At 52.5% G+C, this 19,117-nt stretch overlaps 2 protein-coding genes across 2 annotated transcripts; one reads left to right on the top strand and one right to left on the bottom strand.

Annotated features, from left to right (window-relative positions):
- Positions 1–9,607: 9,607 nt before the first annotated feature.
- On the bottom strand, positions 9,608–10,555 carry LOC100900290 (uncharacterized). The gene is made up of 5 exons (XM_003737673.1): positions 10,448–10,555; positions 10,301–10,362; positions 10,148–10,171; positions 9,911–10,003; positions 9,608–9,744 (listed from the first exon to the last, which is right to left on the bottom strand). Exons 1-5 carry the CDS (start codon positions 10,509–10,511, stop codon positions 9,643–9,645), a joined length of 345 nt encoding a protein of 114 aa, XP_003737721.1. The 5' UTR covers positions 10,512–10,555; the 3' UTR covers positions 9,608–9,642.
- A 7,502-nt stretch (positions 10,556–18,057) lies between these two features.
- LOC100900431 (prismalin-14) lies at positions 18,058–18,689 on the top strand. Its single transcript, XM_018640489.1, has 2 exons — positions 18,058–18,157; positions 18,289–18,689. The coding sequence occupies exons 1-2, from the start codon at positions 18,140–18,142 to the stop codon at positions 18,535–18,537; spliced, it is 267 nt and encodes an 88-aa protein (XP_018496005.1). The 5' UTR covers positions 18,058–18,139; the 3' UTR covers positions 18,538–18,689.
- Positions 18,690–19,117: the final 428 nt, after the last annotated feature.

Genomic DNA, 19,117 nt, shown 5'->3' on the forward strand with positions numbered 1-19,117 from the left:
GTCAGGATCACTTGTGAACCTCCAAGCTCCCGCGGAGTGAGACGGAGGTCGCGTGGTATTAATTCTCGCTGACGGGACGTGTTGTTCCAGAGGTGTAGTGAGGGGTGTTCAGAGCCGGCTCCCGGGCCACGCTTACGCCATCAACAGTAGTTACAACTGTAATGCTAGGTGTAGCTATGCAACTGTTGCGAGTGGCTTAAATTAGGCAAATCACGTTACATGTTGGGTAGTAGCGGCTGAGTCGCGACTTGGTTTCGGCTGCAGCAGCGTGACGCGTTCGCTCTCAGCTTGCACGATGGGCTGAGGTGGGGTGGGTGTCTTTTCGGTCCGGAGTGCCCGCTTGACGGCGAGGCCCCTGAGCCCGTGCAGGACGGGCAGCAGCTATAAGAGAGAGAGCGTTGCAGTCGGTCAGGATTATGCAAACAGCCAGCACACGATCTGCAGTTTGGACACGGCACATGCCTACGGGCACTGACTCACCACTGGCGCCTACCGTGTGCTCAGAAATAACATCTCACGTAGCTCGTCGAGGAGAAGATTCTCGAAAGGAACAAGCGTAAAATTCGATCTCTATGAATAGAGAAGGAATACCAATGCGGGGACTAGATAAGGATTTTTCACGGATTTTTTCGCTCAATTGAGAGATTCTCAGCCCAGTTCGAATGTTTGCGTCCCGAGGCATTCCTGTCGAAAATTGCCGAAACAATTTGCTGCTCATAACACGCGTGCGTGATTCGCGTAGATAAGCTCCGTGTTGGAGAGCGCAGTCGGAGCGGCGGTGCGGTGTCCGCAGACGAGACTTAGCAAGGAACGGGGGAGCTGCAGCTTCTTCCGCTTGGCAATGACGTACTTCAGATGAGAAATGCGTTTAAATCCATTTCCATTTATGGACTCGCGTCTTCGACGCTTCTCCGTCCGTATCCCCTTTTTTGCTTCTGCGTTCCGTCTATTCCCCTTTTTCCTCGCGGGAAAGCCGAGTTCTCGCTCAGCTTATTGCTTCTGTACAGCCGGATAGCGGGGAAGGCGCCGACGTTAGAGTCTATTTTCGCGCAATTGAACACAAATGCGAAGACGACGCCAGCTCAGCTGTGAAAGTGGCGGCGAAACCCATCTCATGTGCGGGTGAAATTGTCAAAGATTCGGAACCCCTCTGCGTTCTCGCTAATCATCCCGAGCATGCCGACCTTTTGCGAAATTCCTCGTGGGTTCCCTTAAAGCCCACCAAGCGTGTGGAACGGTGAATTCGAGAAATATGATCGTATTTTTCCGCAATATATCATACAAACTATTACATATCAATGATATTGCAATTATGCAGGTGATAAAATTCTTCGCAAATGATCCCTATCATGTCGTTTGTCACCTGTTCTCCGCTGGATGGAGATATCTGGGCGAGTCGAGCCGGGGAGTTCAGTGTCGAGAACCCGGATCATTGGGGATCATTGGCACCTGAAAACATTTCGGGGAAAATGCGTATACGATCCACCGATAGAAATCGTTGTCGCAGGCTGGTAAGCGTACGGAGTATAGCGGAGTATCTTCTTGGATGACTGACCACTTTCATTCCCGATAAATCGAGCGTGTGCTCCAAATCGTCGGCAAGATCCGCCTAGTCGGTCACTTCGCCAGTCGGACCGGTGGATTTCTGACCATTTCTCGCCATCTTCTTGAAGAGGTCATCGAAGTGATGATGAGTTGAAGAGCGTGATCGAATGGTTTGTCGAAGGCTCAGAAATACAAATACGGTTGCGAGCTGACTGGGCGGCTGGGTTCGGTCCTCGTCTGCCTGCTCGTGCGTCTGCCCGCTCGTCCGTCTGCCCGGGGCGAATCCAAATCTAATTAGTTAGTGGTTTCTTTCGTTTTGTCCGTAAGTGGCACGTCAGAGAAGGGCTTGTTTGCCATAAGGAATCAAAGTAAACAGGCGCTCGTGCGACAGCTTCGAATCGAGCTCGGGAAAATCGAGGGGACATGAGGCCAAGCAGGCTTCGGTGTGGGTCCCCGAATAGAGGGTCCTCCTCGTAAAGATCGAGGTCTATTGGGGGAAAAGAGTCGCAGCCCTCGGTGCCAGGAGCCCACCCGCAGAAGATGTCAGCGTGATGGACAGTGGCCGGGAGATCGCCGTTGCGCAGCGGTTTTCCGAGAGAATACGAATCAGAAGTCTTCCACGTACTACGTCAATTCATGATTCCACGTAATTTCGCATACTGCTCCGTAGGGCGGAATGAACCAGTGACAGCAAACGATTTGCGTGCCGCCGAGGAGCGCTCATTGTCCACGTAGCTCAAATTAGGCAGAATGAGCGCTGACCCTCGAGGCGAACACGGTAGCTTTGAATCGCCGTTTGTATGTATAATCAGCGGAGTGGAGCGCGTATGCGGAATATGCTCCGCGGCTTGAATGCGCTGACTCCACGCTCGCTTGACCCGCCGCGCCGCCGGCCGGTGAAACCACGAACAAAGTCAGCTTGTCAATTTTAGTCAACGGGAGGGGTTTCGTCCGGAGCGCCGCGCCATACGGATCTTTGTTCTCACCGTGTGGGCTTTACGATTTGTCCACGCTCGGGGGGCACTTCATAAACGTCCACGCTTACGGTGCCCTCGAACATCGTACGTAACACGCTGTAAAAACACGTCTCCTCTGATGCAGCGATTGCGGTGGAGGAACTAATGGATCACCATGACTCACGGAGGCGCCAGGGTGCGAAAACAATAATTATTATTACTCGACAGAATATTAATAAATAATTATTGTGAGTGGATGAGTTCCCTCCGGTCGGAGGATGTTGCGACTTGGAAGAAAACTCCGAGGTTCACGAGACGGGAAGGAAGTTTCGAAGTCCCGGAGCGTCGGATCGGGCTTTTTCCTTCCGATTTAATTGCATTGTCGAGTATTGCCGTCGTCGTGGAGTTCGACTTGGCGGTGCAAGAACACTCCCTAGACCAAACAGCGTTTCCATAGGTTGCTGATGCTGACTCGGAACGCCTTGACGGTTTGCTTGCCAACCATCTCAGGGGAGATCGTTGCTCATCGCATCAGCAAACACTCCGCACGAGAATTGAGTTATCTCTCGTTTCCTGATCTGGTCCACGACAGGGGAGGAGGGGCCGGTGCGAGAGAGTGCTGTCGTCGCAGCAGCAAATGCTGCCACCGGCAGCGTCTCAACCGAACTCTGTTTGAAGCCAATGTCTACGTGCATCGCTTGTGACAATGCGGAATCTCATGAACTATTTTGCTGAGCCGAGCGTATACGAGTAAAATACTTCTTCCGCGAAATTCGAGCCTTCCGTGTTGAACTATTCAGAGAATGTTGCTTTCCAGCTCGGAACCGAAACCCTTGGGACCGAAGGGAGATGTTGCGCCTCCGTTGACATCTAGCTAACTATGTGCCTATGTATCCATCGTCAAGTGTCCATGTGTACATAGTCTGCTCTTCGTCGTGCAGGAGAGTCAAAGAAGCGTGGCGACTTTTGTTGGCAATAGGCGTTCCTATTATTGATGGAGTACACCAGTGGTTATCGTGTCAGGCTCACATTAAATGGGCCCATGTTTCTTCTTTGTCACCTCCGGGGAAACTTTCCCTCCGGCCGTGCAACATCGAGTGTTTCCTCGTTTCGTTGTAAAGTAAAGAACTTGCTGTACACGTCTTTGTTCAAGCTGACACTTCTATAAGCGACAAAGTTCGCTTTCTTCTCTGAACTTTCTCCGCACCGGTGTTGTTGAATTGACTACACCGCTCCGGCAGCTCGCTCGTCGAGCCCTGCTTAGTGTCAGCTGACTCCACCGGATCCCTGAGCGTCGTTCGTTTCTAAGTAAGAACCGGGTTTGGCGGGGACCGTGACGGCCGATCGCCCGATCTCAAGACCTCGGAGGGACGAAACTCTTGAATTCGCCTCTTTATCGAGCGTCCTGTGCCCGTTGTGGACTATTCAGGAACTCGAACGGACATGAGGCGTTCTGGGATCAGAGTCCGTCTGGTCGCCGACCCCAGGATAATGATTGATGACCCAGGAATGACCGCAGGTAGCTGTATTTCATCAGTGTCGTTGATCGGTTTCCTCGCCCACCTCGGACGTTTCTGTGACGGAACGCGAACGCTCTCTTCGTCGCTCCCGTTCTGCCGTCAGCCGTTCCGTGAATATCAGAAGGCTTTCGGTTGGCGCTGCGGCGGTATCTGCATATGGCAAAGATGGTGCTCTCCGCGCGGTGCAATTCATAACACTTGTCCCTTCCTGGTCAGAGAGGCACTCGAAGAGACTTGCCTCGTTCGTGATGCGCTGGAGATCTGTCTCTCACTTAGCTAGACCCTCGACACTCGACACCAAGCGACACGTCAGGATAGCCGAAGGACTCGTGCCTCTCGATATTGGGGCTCCGTCCTCATAATTCTCTTCCATATCCTGCGAATCCGAAGCTCGTAATATTTCCGTCTATGGCTTCATCCTTTCCTTACGAAACCCCTTGTATTCTATGTATTATGTCTGACATCTCGATTTTCATCCGCCATCCTGCGACTTCCCGAAGGTTTCTGCGGAGCGTCGAACCGCAGCTCGGATGTCGGCGCAAGACGGACATCATTTGTTTCAGAGCTCCCGGCAATGTTCCCTGCAAGCTGTTCAGGATCCGAGTAAGTTCCCGAATCACTGGCTGAACATCCGGCGTGTTGTTGTCGTTGTCGTATAGAATGGAAGCGGAAATGAGCGTGTTGGTCCCGGTGCGCCTCCAACCCGAGCTCTTTGTCCGCGTAGCTCGCAGCGAGTGTTGGCACGTACATACATACATATATGCTCATGAACGCCAGGATCCTCTATCTGATTCTCGCCGCCGATATTCTTTTAATTCTGATCACCCATTCTCGCCGGAGAGTTTCAGGAGTACCTCTTTTCATCCGAGATCCAAGGGACCCAATCTATGGACCCTCACTCTCGGGCGTCCGAAAGATCATCCGAGCAGATCTCGACGTGTCGCAAAGGTAGCCCGGACAGTAGGGAGCACCGATTTTGAAGCTAGTTGCGAGCATCTGCGCCTCGAGTATTCAAACTCACGCGCTGCTATCAACACCTGCTGTCGTCTTCCGCTTCATTTGGCTGGCTGCAACTCAGCGCCTCTGGGTACGACGGAAACGCCGAGGGAGCGAGGACTCTACAGCTCTAATGATCCGTCGTCGTCCTCCACCAACAACTAATCGACTTCACGGCTAAAAGCTTCCGCCGCTTCCATCGACAGTATGGGAAGAGAGGGACCGGGTTTTCGAGTGAGGAAAAACACATGAGGAACGCTCAACGCAGCCATATCCTTGCCCACCTTAACGAAAGTCGCCCTCGAGCTCTCTGCGGAAGAACTTTCTCTCTGCTTGGTCTGTGGAGCCCGATTCGAGACGAGGGAACCGGTCTTCCGGAAAATCGGCGAGACCTTTGCGACGGAACGATGAGCGACGAGAAATGGAAGAAGATCAGATACAGTCTCGGAAACCTCGGGAATGAGCTCCCAACTTGACAGTCTGGGCTCCAGACAATCTATCGGAGTGAGCAAGTATCGCATTCTCAGTTTCGCAGGAGCTCCACCGAAACGATCCCAGGCAGTAGATGGAACACGATTCCATTTCAGCACACAGGTTCCTCTCGGGGTCCACTGATCCGGAAAAGCGGGAGAGGCGAAATGATCGGAGGAAGGAAGAGTAGCCGTCGAGGAGCTCATGCCTATTTTCAGGTTTCCTATTTTCATTCAGATCGCGAAGAGATTGACATTTCGCCTTTGGACCGGGCGGCAGAGCGCGACCGTGACCGCTCGGACGAAGGTCGACTTCCGAGCATGGACGTGGAAGAAATTGGAACTCGGGTCCAACAAAGTGCTGAGAGACGCAAATGTCTGCGGGGTCCGCTGGTGTCTCTGAATTCGGATCCGGTACAGAAAGTAACTCGAGCTCTTCCCAATACTGATTTATGCGCTAGAGTCTTGCTCCTTGAAGGTTTCCTCAATCCGCATCGACTTTCCTCATGCGAATTTCCTCGGCCAATCAGCAGCGTCGAGGCTACGCATAGAGCTTTGCTGTGTTGTGACAGCGAGAATCGTCATACATATGGAATGATGGTACAAATGTTGAGTTCATTGAGGACGTTGTCGGACGGGACGATCGCAACGTGAGCGCACGAGGGCACAGATGAATCCGTCATCGGAGGGTGGAGTGCTTCATTTCCGAAACCTGTTGTGCGCACCGTAGTTTTGCGGAGTATGTAAATGGAAAGCAGCTGCGCACTACCCATAACACGACGAAACTGCGAGACAGGGACCAATTCCATTCTCCGCTCGCTCCACTTCTGCGCTAAAGTCAAGCAATGACACTCTGAACTAGGATGAGCTAAGCGAAATCTCTCCCACTTTGTTCTGTGCCAACATCGCTCTGTTGTAGAATAAGCATTCGGAGCGGGCTTCGACGCCGAAGAATGCAATCAAGGACTCATTTCACGGCGAGTGCTCCCGATGACTTTGTGATGAGAGGAAGAAACTCTTTGGTTACGCTGAAGTTTGTTTCAATCGATCGGGCTCTCGCTCGAGCGGCTTCACCCATGCCCTCCGCCGACGTCTGTTCGACGCCACTCAAATATCGGCAGAAAAGAGCCGCGAGTAGCGATTCGTCTCGCCGCTTTTTCTCTCCGTCGGGGCTGGCCAGGACGTTAGTTTTGCATGAATAAAATCGCCTCGGGCAAGACATACAGGAATTTTAAGCTCGATGCCACGAGACCTGTTCCGTCCCGTGAGGTTAGAACGCCAGTAGAAATCATTTGCTAGCCTCGTTCCCATCACCGCATCATCGTATCTCGGAATCGTTGAGCGAAGCAGAAGTAGAATGTCGGACTTCGGAAGGGATTCTCGGTCACTTTCACGGCGCGAAGGGTTGAGGCGGAATTCCCTCTGGGGTGGCTTCGAGGATCGCTGTTTGCACGTCGCAGTTATCAATACTAAGCGTCTTGGCGCTCAAAGGTTTGCTCTTCGGCGAGCAGCATTGCCCTCAGCTATAAAAGAAGTCTGCCCCTAGAACACTAAATCTAATTAGTTGCGTAGGAGCTTCACTTGTGGCTGACTGGCCCGTTTGTTCGCCAAGCTTGCCCAGCTGTTTGCCCCAGCCTGCCTGCCTGCCAGCTGGCTCGCTGACTGGCTCCGAGATCACTGTAAATACTCCGTCACGCAACCACAAGGAGAAACGCTGATTAGATTACAGTTGCAAAACAAGAGGTGCTCGATACAGACCGCTGACGAAGTTCTGAAGGCTCGGAGCTCTCGCCCAACTCACAGAGAGACACGAATGCGCTCTAAGACGGCAACCCTTCCAATCATTATCACGTAGCTCGTACTCGAATGCGAAAATTCGCATCCAGAATTCCATGCCACATTCGATAGACTCGACATGATGATCAGCGTTCAGGGTCGTGCGCGCGTTCCGCTACACCCTAGGGTCCTAGAGAGATCTGCCCGGAGAACCACGGGAGGTTCGGGCACTCGGTTTCTAGCGACTGCAAACGACCTCGAGCGTATGTCTCTCTCCGCTGATGATCCAGGCCTCTGTCGGAAGTTCCAACTGGGAAAAAGACCCAAAAAATAACGCCGCTCGTGGAAACATTCTCCGCGTGACCTCGACTCGGAATAACGACCTCGGTTCCTATCCGTGCGTGATAAAACGCAAACTCTTTTCCCATCCGTCCTCTGAGTAGAGCGAAGTCATCCAGCCAGCGCCAATCTCGAGATTTGAGCCCTCCGCTCCTATTGGCGGAGACTTCCGTCAATCCTGCTCCGAACTTTGAATAGAGCCTCCGAATTCGTAAAAACTCATTTCAGACGATGGAGGAGGCTTGGATCTGTCCATCGTTCGTGACGTTCTCCCGCAACAGGCCGCACGGCCCTGCCGTAGAACGGGCGGAACGGAATGATTCTGTCTCGTAGTAGCCATCCACACCCCACCCCGATCGCCAACTGCCATTAGCGGGCTTTTCTATCCGAGTTTTTCTCTGACTGAGCTAGTTTTTTCCTCCCTTCCGCCCGCCGCCGGTCGGAGGCGCAAATGAAGCTTTTCTGATAACTGCACTGTCGTCCCTGGACAATATTAATGGAACGAAGAGGAGTGTCGACGAGGACGCTTCACACACCTCCATCACTCTTCCTTACGTACGCCTATCTCACAGCAAAGCCTTCCCGCATTGAGTTGTATTGGATGAACTTGGGGCGGGTTATCTCTCTCTCTGACTGAAACGCAAGGTCCGGGCAGAGATCAGACTTCTCGATTGAGATCTCGTTGAACGAGGCCCGGGAAAGTTTATCCGGATACGACTCCGAGCGACTCCGGTACTGGGGGAAGTCGCGATTGGCGGAGGAAACGAACAAACATCAAGTTCCGTGACGCAGGTCGCTTCGTCATAAGTCTTGGATGCGTCGCTGTATTCCTTGGCAGGGTTCCGACTCCCTTATCATCATTCACTGTTCGACAGTGGTATCACGTCGCGCACATCGACGTCGCGGCCGACTGAGTGAGAGTAATATGGGACTCGGCCGGTTTTCGCGCTGGAAGCTCAACCGCGGAAAGTGGATCCAGCCGTCGTCGAGTCATTTCATATCTTCTCTCTTTTTATATCGCGGGTGCGCGCCCAGTTTCTCTTCGTTGCCCGTCTCCTGCGAATGTCGCGGATATTGTACAGCGGATATTGTTCGTCATCTGATGCGGATCACGTTGCGGTTTTGGTGGCAAGCGGAAAACGACACGATCGAAGCCCACGGTGCTGGCTTTGTTTCACCCTCGACGGACAAGACAAGCGACAAGCCCACCCGCTTGCCTGTCGACCAGCCGGCCGGCCGGCCTGCCTGCTTGCTTGCCTTCTAGTGGAGATCTCCTCGAGGAACATTCGGCTTCGCGGCTCGGGGCGACGGCGGCATCGGCGGCAGAGCTGACTAGAATAATGTCAGCTACATATATTGACGCTCATCTGACTGAAGGTTTCCTCAGACTAACAATGTATGCTTGTGGTCGTCGGCGCAAGTGGGCGATCCATCAGGAGCCGGTGAACGCACTGTGCCTTACGCAGCCGCTCGACGAGCAAGTCGACTTGGCAATCTTTTACTTTGTGAAAGAGGGGCGAACGGTACGGGCGAACGGGGGGGGGTGGTATTGAGGCCCCGTTGTGGCCTCGGTGGGTGCCGCTGGCACACAAAGGCCTTCACTCTTCGCCCCCATCAATCTGGGCCCTTGTGAGGTTGTCAGCGGGCTAGGCGGGAATTCCGAGAGCTCCTCTGAAATGACGACGACGGCCGCGGAGCCGGGATGCCGGGAGAGGTTTAAGACCGACGCACGCAGCAAGCACAAAATCGCCGGAGTCGACCGAAACACTTTAAAATTTGCTTTCTCATTTACCCTTTAAAACGGATGTCTCGCCCATCCATTCTCATTCTGCGTCGGATTCCCTCGCACTTGGTGGAACTATGAACCGAGGACAAAATCCAGGGTTCACGGATACGAAGAATCCGCGACAATTCCTCATAGACCTTCCCGTCAAATCGAAGCGGGCAGACACGACAGGGATCCGGCTTGATCATCAGGAGGAATGCCACAGCGAACACTCAGGAATTTCGTGAAGAAATCGGAATCCGTTGAAGACATTTTTATTTTGTCTTTTGACTCTCCATGTATTCCACCGCTCTCTGATGCATAATATCCAGCACCGCTGGAACCCTGGGACCGTCCTTCTTACACATCATCGCCGTCTGCAAAGTCAAATACTCCGCCTCGATAAGCTGTCCCAAATTGAATTTTACCATCTATCACGTATGAGTGGACGAACTTGGGAAAACTGGCGATATACAAAGTATCTCCGGAGCGGAATCAAGAGCATCGATCGATCGGATGCGGATGGGACCCCGTATTGCTTACCGCTTTCTCCACGATTTGAGGGCGGAGCTTGGCGACTAGAGCATCCACTTCCGGGACCGAGGGCATATTATCTGCCGAGAAACCCTCGGTGTCCTGTTGGAGAATGGAAATTCAGGAGTGAGAACCAGAGTCGGCAACGTACCGCGAAAATTAATTCGAGGGCAACTCTTCGCATGGGCATGCTATAGGGGAGAATCAGCTTCGAAAGGTGTTGAACTTCGATACAGGCTCACTTACAATTTGTTCGATGATCTTCAACAGCTGAGTGACAAACATTAGCATCAGCGTCAGGTAACAGCAAAAATCATCACTTGGGTCTCATCATGACCGGAACAGTATCACATCCCAATGAGGATGCGCTAATTGATCTCGCAAGCATCAAGAACTTACCCCCTCTGCTCCCCTATCGGACATTCCTTGTTCTTTCGCAACCATGAGAAACCATTCTCGAGCTGGAAGAAGAAAGTCTTTCTTTATGATTTTTCCCTCCTCCAGGACCTCGATCTCGACGCTTCGAAGACCAAGCAGAATCCAAACCTGCGTTCGGCTCGGCAGCGATGACAGCTCCGGCGAGGAATCCAATCAGAATCAAGCGATGCATATCCAGGGAAGTCCGAAGTTTCCAAAGCCCTGCGGAACAATAGAGAACTCCTCATCCAGATCGTAATTTATAACAACTCTGATCGAAGTTTCGCTCTCTCAAACTTGGGGGAGAGAAGCCAGACTGGAAACTCGAAACACAATCGAGATCGATGGTTTTCGTGTAAACACAATGGAAATCCGATCAAGAGATCGACCTGTTTAACCTCAAGGCCTGATGCGTGCGAGAACAAGTTCACAATGGCGGGCAGAAAATGTTCATGACCGGAAGGAGAGAATATCTACCATTTAGATGGAATCATTGACTCGTACAAGCCGTGGAACAGGTGATCTATCGGGACGGCTGTTGTAACGATCCCATCTACCCGACAAAATCTGCGGGACCGTGGCTGATGGAGAGAAAAGAGCTTCACGGTCAGAATTTCGATGGATAATAATTCTAATGAGAGCAGAAATTTAGCAAAGTTGACACATCCAGTGGTTGGTCTTACCTTCCGAACAACGTGGAGGGATTAGATTGAAAAATGGATCCGACCGAGCCGCGAGGCCCCGCAATTGCAAGAGGAAGAGACGGACCCGCCTGGGAATGGATGCTACGTGAAGCTAATGAATCCACCGACTTTCCCCGCTGGCAACTTTCTGAATGCGTCATCAATTTTATTGTGATTGACTTGTACTCCGTCACGGTACTCTCCACCCTGTTGGATATCTCTCCCCATTCCGTGGAGGCTTCCTAGAATGAAGTCTGTCCGATATCTCTGTCCGATGCGGATGGCGGCCTCCTCGTGGGGTACGTCCATGGAAAATTTTGTAAGTTCACCGAACCTAGTGAAAGAGTGCATGGGGGAGAAAACGAATATATCCACGTCGAAGATGCGCGGTGCTTCGAGGAAGGAACACCCATAGATTTCCTCAACTCATGAACGAAGGCGCGACCATCCAGATGTGCCAGGGGACAAAACACCGCGGAAACAGTAGCTTTTGTTTTGGCAGGCGCCACGAACGTGTAGAGAATTCGTCTTTATTTGGAAGTGCTGAGGAGAGGAGGAAGCCGAGCATGGGCGCAAGATGATTTAGCTAAATCAAATGCGACTTTCGCTAAGGATTGGTCGTGAAGTACGCTTATCCACTTTGCCGCTTGGCGCTTGATCTGCGGTTCCACTGGGACAGACTCCGACGTGACCCGAACGGCAAGAGAACAACAAATGGTGCAGCTATCCAACCACCCGATCGGCCGCCCTGGGATTTCCAACTTCAGTCCGCCGGGAGAGCGTTCGGGGTCCAGCTGTTGGATCACTGAACTATACAGAGACCTAAAAAAAAGCTTCCCCGCTTCGGAAACGAATCGAGATCGACGATACAGGCGGAGTATCATCCTTGCTCCCACCAGTGTGCCAGGATTTGGAATATTCGGATATCTCGACTGCTAGAATTGGCTGAGGGAAGAATTCAGGCGCATTTCGAAGAGGCGAGGGAGCGTACGGGAGCATCGGAGTGGGAGGGCATCGGCATTCTTCCGTAAGAATCGGGCGGAGCTCAGACATTCGAGCGAAAACAGAAACAACCTATGAATTCTTCGGCCGAGTTCGTACTTTCGAGCACGGAAATCTGAGGTCCGATGGATTCCGATCGGCTGGGTCGGTACTACAGAACTCGTGCTTGATTATCTTCATGAGACTGGGCTTGCCGTCGATGGCTCTCGCTCTTCCAATCGCGCGGGAGAAAGCTGGCCCGCCCGGTGATGCGACTGATATTTTTCTCCCGCGAAAACTGATTCAACTCCCCGGAACAGACTTTCCATACCAATAGCCCGGTCATACCTACCCATTCTGCGTGGCGCGAAGGCGAGCAGAGCGTAAGAACAGCAGGACTTCGGCTGTTTGTTGAGTGTCCGGGGTTTTTCAGAGGATTTCCATCACGTTGGCGTTACAACCCGTCGTTTCGAGAATCAAACTGTGCGGTTTCGTTCGGTTCCAGACCCTTTCAACTGGCCGACGGACGCTCGCATGAGGGGTGCATAAATCATCCATAAGCTCTTTTTTCATTACGTGCTGCCCGTACAACGTGTTCCACTCCGACTTTGACGTTTGAATCCGTAGCGAAGGGGAAATATTCCGGAGCCGAGACGTTCATTGGGGAGTATCTCGCAAGAAATCGGTGAGTGTAGTTCCGATTCATCGAAGTCGAGCGAGAGAGAATATTTCCACTCTCGGACAGCGCCAAGAGTCGAGACACATTCAAGTTAAAGTATTCGACCGGCGGAAGTCACGACAGTCGTCCGCGCAGAGAAGAACATCGCTCGTCAGAGATTCGAGGACATTCTTCCTCCGCGGAACACCGTCGATACACTTCGGATTTTTGACATTTCTCGGGCGACTGACTCGGTAGTGGAACTTCCCGGCATGAAAAGCTTGGGATCTTTCATCGACCGAATTTCGTCGAAGCTCTGGTTCGGGGCCCCTCGTTTGTCCGAAAGAAGGGGGAGAAAGCTCGGGAACTCTTCCAACTTCACGCCATTGCGTTGTTTGGGACGAGGTATTTACTCTGACGTTTTCAATGCAAGAAGTACATTAGCCCTTTTCCCTCCATCCATCCATCCGTCCGTCGGTTCGCCGTCGGCCCTCGCTCAGAGCGTTGGCGAACCATGCCCGAGCGTTCGTTCGTCGGTGGCCTTTTCGCGAGCGAAATGCAATTTCCAAAATGTACTCCTCGACCAGTCAGTCTACCACCGCCGAGCGACCCTGTTTCTTCTTCGCTGTAGAGCAGGCGTAGCGTCGGTGGTGGCGGTAGCGTCTCTACATTCAAATTTCAAAAGTCTATCGCGGGCTTCTTACGCCATCAGAATAGCAGCGAGCAATGTGATGGATTGCTTCTCCTACGTTGATTTACTTCGTAGTCGTTCGTTCGCGAGTTGTGCCCGGTGCATTTGTCATGTGCGAGCGTCATGCAGCGGAAGCGTTTCCTTTCCATCGAGAGCGAGAAAAAAAGAAACACTTTCGCGAGGAACTCGATCTTTCCTTAAGGATGAGCCCTCGAGACCGTGCGGGAATCTCGGAGAGTCCGGGCTGATATCCCGAAAGACTAGCGCGAGACTCGGGAAAATCCGGAGACGGACGAGATAGAAGTTCGCGCAGACGCACGAAAACACAGTAAGGAAGAGTTCCGCCTCGGGCCAGGGACCTTTCCCGTTCGCCAAATCATATTTTAGGAATCTCGAAATTCGGATCGCAAACTCTTGGATATGGACTATCGAGGGATCCCAGTCGGAGGTTTCGGTTCTTCGTTGCCCTCGAAGCAGTGAACAGTGATCCGCGGCGGAGGTGGCCCACCACTGCAATCACAGGTCCATCTCCTCGAGCCTCTAGCTCACGAGGACTGATCCACTCTTAATGAGGTGGTAATCCAGCTGAAAAGAATTCAGCCGACAACTCAGACAAAGAGGCTAGCTGAGAAGCGTTGCTGTCTGACCCAGTATCTTCTGACCCAAGAAAGAATTCGCCCCACGTCGCAATCGAGCTTGGTCGATCCCGGAAAGCGGTTGGCTCCTCTTCCGGAGTCCTTGGATCGGAAGAATCGTTCCCGACAATAGAACGAGGGGTGCTCGCGCGGAGATCGGCCCACTGCGTACAGTGGAATATTTTGAGCCAGACCCGGGCAGGAGCCTATTCGCCGTGGAGCGGTTTCTGAGCTTCTGCGGTCAAGCTCCGCTCTGACGTACTATGTCTGCGTTGTTTCACGGAACGTACGCGTCCCGGATGACGGCAGATCTGCTCTCCAAGATTTCACGCGGATCTGCTCAGCGTCAAATGAACTTTGATGACAATGTGTGTATGTAGATCCCCTCAGTCGGCGATGCGGATCTTTGATACCGATGATGGAGCTCCGGAGATTTCGTATGGAATTTGGATGAGGCTGATGTGAAAATCTTAGCCCTTTGATACGGGAACCACGAGATCCACACGGAAGGCATGCCCGATAAATGATAATCGGTTCTCCACGGAATTGCACTTCGTCCGCTCACGTTCAACGAAACGCGAATTAGTTCCTGCGCGATACGTAAGAAATAATTGGGGGAAGAATCACTAGGAAACGTTTGATCTTAGCTCGGAGCTTCTCGCGAGGGTCATCATATCACAAGTTGTGATGCTTGAGGTTTACAGCATCCTCTCCCGTAACGTCTTGCCTCTGTATTGCCGACGTGCGTGCGTGGGGCTGAAACTGCGCGAACGTGTCCGCCCGCCCATGGCTCTCACGTAGCATTCGTTGTACGGTCGGATACAAATTTGTCCGGAGATGGCGCCTCCGACATTCAAGTGCACAATGTTGATTTCGCGGGAAAAACCCTGGCCGTTCAACATGACGGCCAGCGGAAAATAGGTGTTCGTGTGTTCGTCGAACCTGCTGTTCCGCCGAGTTCTGAGCGAGCGATATACCCGCAGGGGGAGGGGGCTTCTGCTGTAGGAGCGAATCATAAGCATGATGAAATTTCATATTCAAATAATAATGATGAAGTTTAATATATAATAAAAATAAACGGCAAGCGTAGGGAATTTTCTTGAAGGGCACGAAAGAGCTATATGTGTCATTCCGCGTCCGCCTCACAATAGGCGAATGGACGGGGTTCATAAACGCTCACCCCGGGATTCCTCAGCAGGGATCCCTTGGCGTCTGCTGACCACCGTTTCCTCCGGACTTCTCCCTCCGGCTTCAACTCTGCATTGGGTAAATGATCTGAAACCAGTTCAAGCGCTGCTCTTAGCAAGTCAAGCCCCAGATTCAGGAACAAGATCCGAGTGAGAATTATCTTCTCGAAAAATTTTGTCCACGACAGAGATATAAGGAATCGCGTCGAGCCCATCGCGGCAAATCGGGCCCTTCGCAAGGTGTTTGCAACCAGCGCATCACGGTAAGTGGCCACGGAGAGCCACTGATACCTAGCAGACTGTGAGAGAGGAGGATTCATAAAGCAGATGCGCTCATTGAGCTGAGGATCTCCTGCGAGGATCTCCCACTGAAGCAAAAACGTTCGAATCAAACCAGCCGGAACGTATTGGGGTTATTCATTTACACGGAGCAGGGCCCTTCGAGAGTCGGCGAATTCCCGAGGGCTCGGGATTCGCATGGAAGGAACGAGGAGGTCACACAGGCGCACACACATCACGACGAGGACTGAGAAGCAGCTCTGATTAATTGGACAGAAGCAGCCAAACGAACTCGAGAGCAGACCTACACGGAGCTTCGTGTTCGTTCCGAAAACGACTGAATGGGCCACTGAGATAGCACAGTGAATTAAAAGAAGAATTATTGTTCCCTCTCGACCAAACGATCAAACGGCGCTCTTGCTTCCTCGTTGTCCGCAGCTATCGAGCGAGTCGGCCGGGATGGAACGAAGTCGAATCGGAACGTCTGCCATTCGATTCCGTTTTGGACTCGGCCGCGAACCGGCCGAACCTTTCTTCGCATTATTCCCGATCTGCGAGCTCGTTCCCATTAGATACGCAGATCCTGGTCGTCATCGAGACGAACTTCTGTCGGACTGACAATGAGTGAACGTTCGATGCTTTGCCGGGGCAACCTTCGATCGCTCGATGCTCGCCAATTACCAACTTATAGTGGGCTCAAACCCCTTGGACGAACACCTCAAGCTATATGCATCCGGGTTGCTGGGGTCGGACGTCTGCGTGCGCGTGCCATCGAGCGGCTCACTCGGAACGGCAGCATTTTTATCGTAACCAGCGCTCTCTCGGTCGTCGGACTCTACCCATCTCCCTTTGACACTGCGTAAAAATTGGAACACTGATTGCCAGGTCGGGCGGGACAAAAGTTTTTCCCCTTTCAGGGATGAGGTTTGCCAGCCAGACTTAGCTAAAATTAGCTGCCTGTCTGTCTGCGCTATCCGATGGCGCTTCTTTGCAGTCGTGGCTTGCTGCTGGAAGCGATTTTGGCGGTCCTCGATCGCAGACGTCGAGGGCAAGCGACTCTGGGTCTGTCTGCCTCGCCGGTTGGTGGGGTGGGTTGCCGGCAGGCAGACTAGCTGGGTGTTATCAGGGAAGGCCCCTCATGCCCACCGCCTGCCGCCGCCACCCCATCAAGCGGACGTGAGCGCCCCTTGCCCCTTTTTCGAAGGGAAGCACTGAGGCGTTTCGTGTTTGTTTATACTTAGCCCAAAGCCGCTCCAGTACGGCGGAGCAAGTCTTTTAACGAGAGCCGCTGCTATGAGAGAGAAAGAAAAAGAGAGTCGGGGCTGATGATGCCCACTGAGCGGGTTGTCGGGGGCGCCCACTTCCCGATAGTGGTGAGCATCATCGGTGTAGGGCTTTTGAATGAACAGCCAACTCGCTCGGTATATCACTCTCTTGTCGCGCTCGTTCCCTTTATAGCTTTGAATACCCGCCGTTTAGTGTTCACGAGCGCTGTAGGTATGAGTGCTGGCGGATTATGCTGGAGGATGTAAACAGCTGAGCGTCCGATTCGATATGAGGTCATACCGTAGCCTCGAAACACGTATCCTCTAATTTAACGGATTCCCGGCTGATGAATGGGAATTCGCGGAAATCGCTGTAGAGCTCCGGAAGGCCTCGCAACTCCCCATCGAGAGACTCCAGAGGGCAAGTTGCGTCAGGCTAACCTTGAACTACTGAGCATCGGGCGTCTCTGCGGGGGCTGACGTGCTTGCCGCTCATTAGATGATATAACAATGACACGCTCAAGATGACGCATCCTGCTTCGCCGCCTAACCTGGCTTGCTAGAACTTCGTTTGATGAAGCGAATGACTCGTTTCATTCTATTCGAGTCGATCTGACGGACTTCCGGAAATTTCTCCACCTCCACGAACCAGCCGCACTGCTTATCTGCGTATCCCACAAATCATCACCCGGAACATCGTCTCGGATCCTGGGACTCTGCGATTTCGCGCTCCCGCAGAGAGAGTTCGCCTATTCCCGTAGTTTCCGAATCGGAAGCCAAAGAGGGAGCTCAACGTGGAACTGTAGTTCGGCCTACGTTCGCCGTGGAAAGTGACGCGACCGTATGACTTTTCAGAACCACTCGAAGCGTAGGCCCAGTTTTGAGCAGCAGGAGCAGCTCCGAAATCTGCGGCAGCCGGCTTCAACAGTTGAGAATGTGATGGTGACGTTTTTGGAAAAGAAAACATTCGGCACACCGTTTGCCTCGGTATCGACGGGTTGTGACGAAACGATGATGGTCTATTTGCAAAGTAGGCGAGTTGTGGGAATTCCGTCGTCCCTAGCCTTCACAAGGTGCTCGGTCTTCTGTTTCTCCCGAATTTCGCGACTCATCGTTGTTCTGCGGCTACGGATTTCAGGTGCTGGTTCCCACCACCCGCGAGAGTTTCGAATCAAGAGCGATACGGAATGGAGAACGAAGGGGACTATTGATCGAGTCCGCCCAATGATCGAACATCGGATCGGAGTCCCGTTGCCTCACCGAACCTAATAGGGTCCGCGCAACCTGAAGCTTTCACTGCGGGTGCCTGCCGCCTCCACAGCTGGTGCCTCTATAAGATCCACAGCTCCTGAAGGGAAAGGCATTTAGCGAAAGTCCGTGCTGGAAAGAAGCAAACACCCAAACGTTCCGACCGTCTCACCGACGGAGAGTGACGAGCAGACATGAGATCGACGACTCAGGTAGCAGACCCGTGTGAGGGATCGAGTGCTTTCGGAGAGATTCTCCGGCCATCCACAAGTCTTCGAGTTCGGTGTCGATCGGAGAATGGACTAAAACTCTGTGAATGCTAATGTTCAACTATCCATTTTAGTTTCTGCTGGCGGTGCTGGCCTTGTGTGTTCTCGGCATTTTGGCACAAAGTGACGGGTTCGGTTATTCCGGCTACAACTTGTTCCGTCCCCTCTACTACCGTCGCTTGGCTAGGATGTATGATCCGTTCTACTACTCTCGCGCCAGCTACTACACGAACTACGGACGTTACGGCGGCTACGGTGGATACGGTGGATACGGCGGCTACGGGGGATATGGAGGTTACGGGAGAGGCTTCTTCGGGATCTGACGCTGAAAATTCATGCTCATCTCGATCGGATTGGAATTGATCGACTCGGAGGCAAAATCGATCTGAACGTCAGAAAAATGATTTTTTGAAGCGAAGGCCGATTCTAGTCCAGTTAGCGGGCCCATGGGAGAGGAAGGGGTTTATTTTTTGTACGAACGAAGAATAAATTCTCAAACACCAAATATCTGCGAGATCCTCTCTATTACAGTCGTCGACTTGAGCAAGCCCTGAAGCGGTCGCCGGAGATAACCATATCACGGACAGACAGTTTTCGACACCTGCTTGAGGAGAACAATCCAGTAGTCTCGTCAATTATCGCACCGCTGTCCAGTCGAGCTGCCTACGGCCCCCAGTCGAGCCTCATTCAATCAATGATGATTATATGAGAGTGTAAGACGCAATTAAGCCAGACGACAGCGCAATCCGCATACAGTTGCATTCCACAATCATAGCTCCGGCCAGACTGCGAGGATGGGAGACTCAGAAATCGGGCCCAGGGGTTGGAAGGGACAAATTAGACGTGATCACGAACTTCGTTCCGAGTTCGATTGTCGACCAATCGTAGCAACACTGGTCCTTA

The sequence above is a fragment of the Galendromus occidentalis genome, unplaced genomic scaffold (assembly GCF_000255335.2).
Source record: "Galendromus occidentalis unplaced genomic scaffold, Mocc_1.1 scf7180000075612, whole genome shotgun sequence".
NCBI classification, from domain to species: domain Eukaryota; kingdom Metazoa; phylum Arthropoda; class Arachnida; order Mesostigmata; family Phytoseiidae; genus Galendromus; species Galendromus occidentalis.

Coding starts and splice junctions, on each gene's coding strand:
- LOC100900290 (XM_003737673.1), bottom strand. CDS start 10,511: ATGCATCGCTTGATTCTGATTGGATTCCTCGCCGGAGCTGTCATCGCT. Junction 10,363..10,447: donor CGCTGCCGAGCCGAACGCAG/GTTTGGATTCTG, acceptor TTCTTCTTCCAG/CTCGAGAATGGTTTCTCATG. Junction 10,004..10,147: donor TGAAGATCATCGAACAAATT/GTAAGTGAGCCT, acceptor ATTCTCCAACAG/GACACCGAGGGTTTCTCGGC.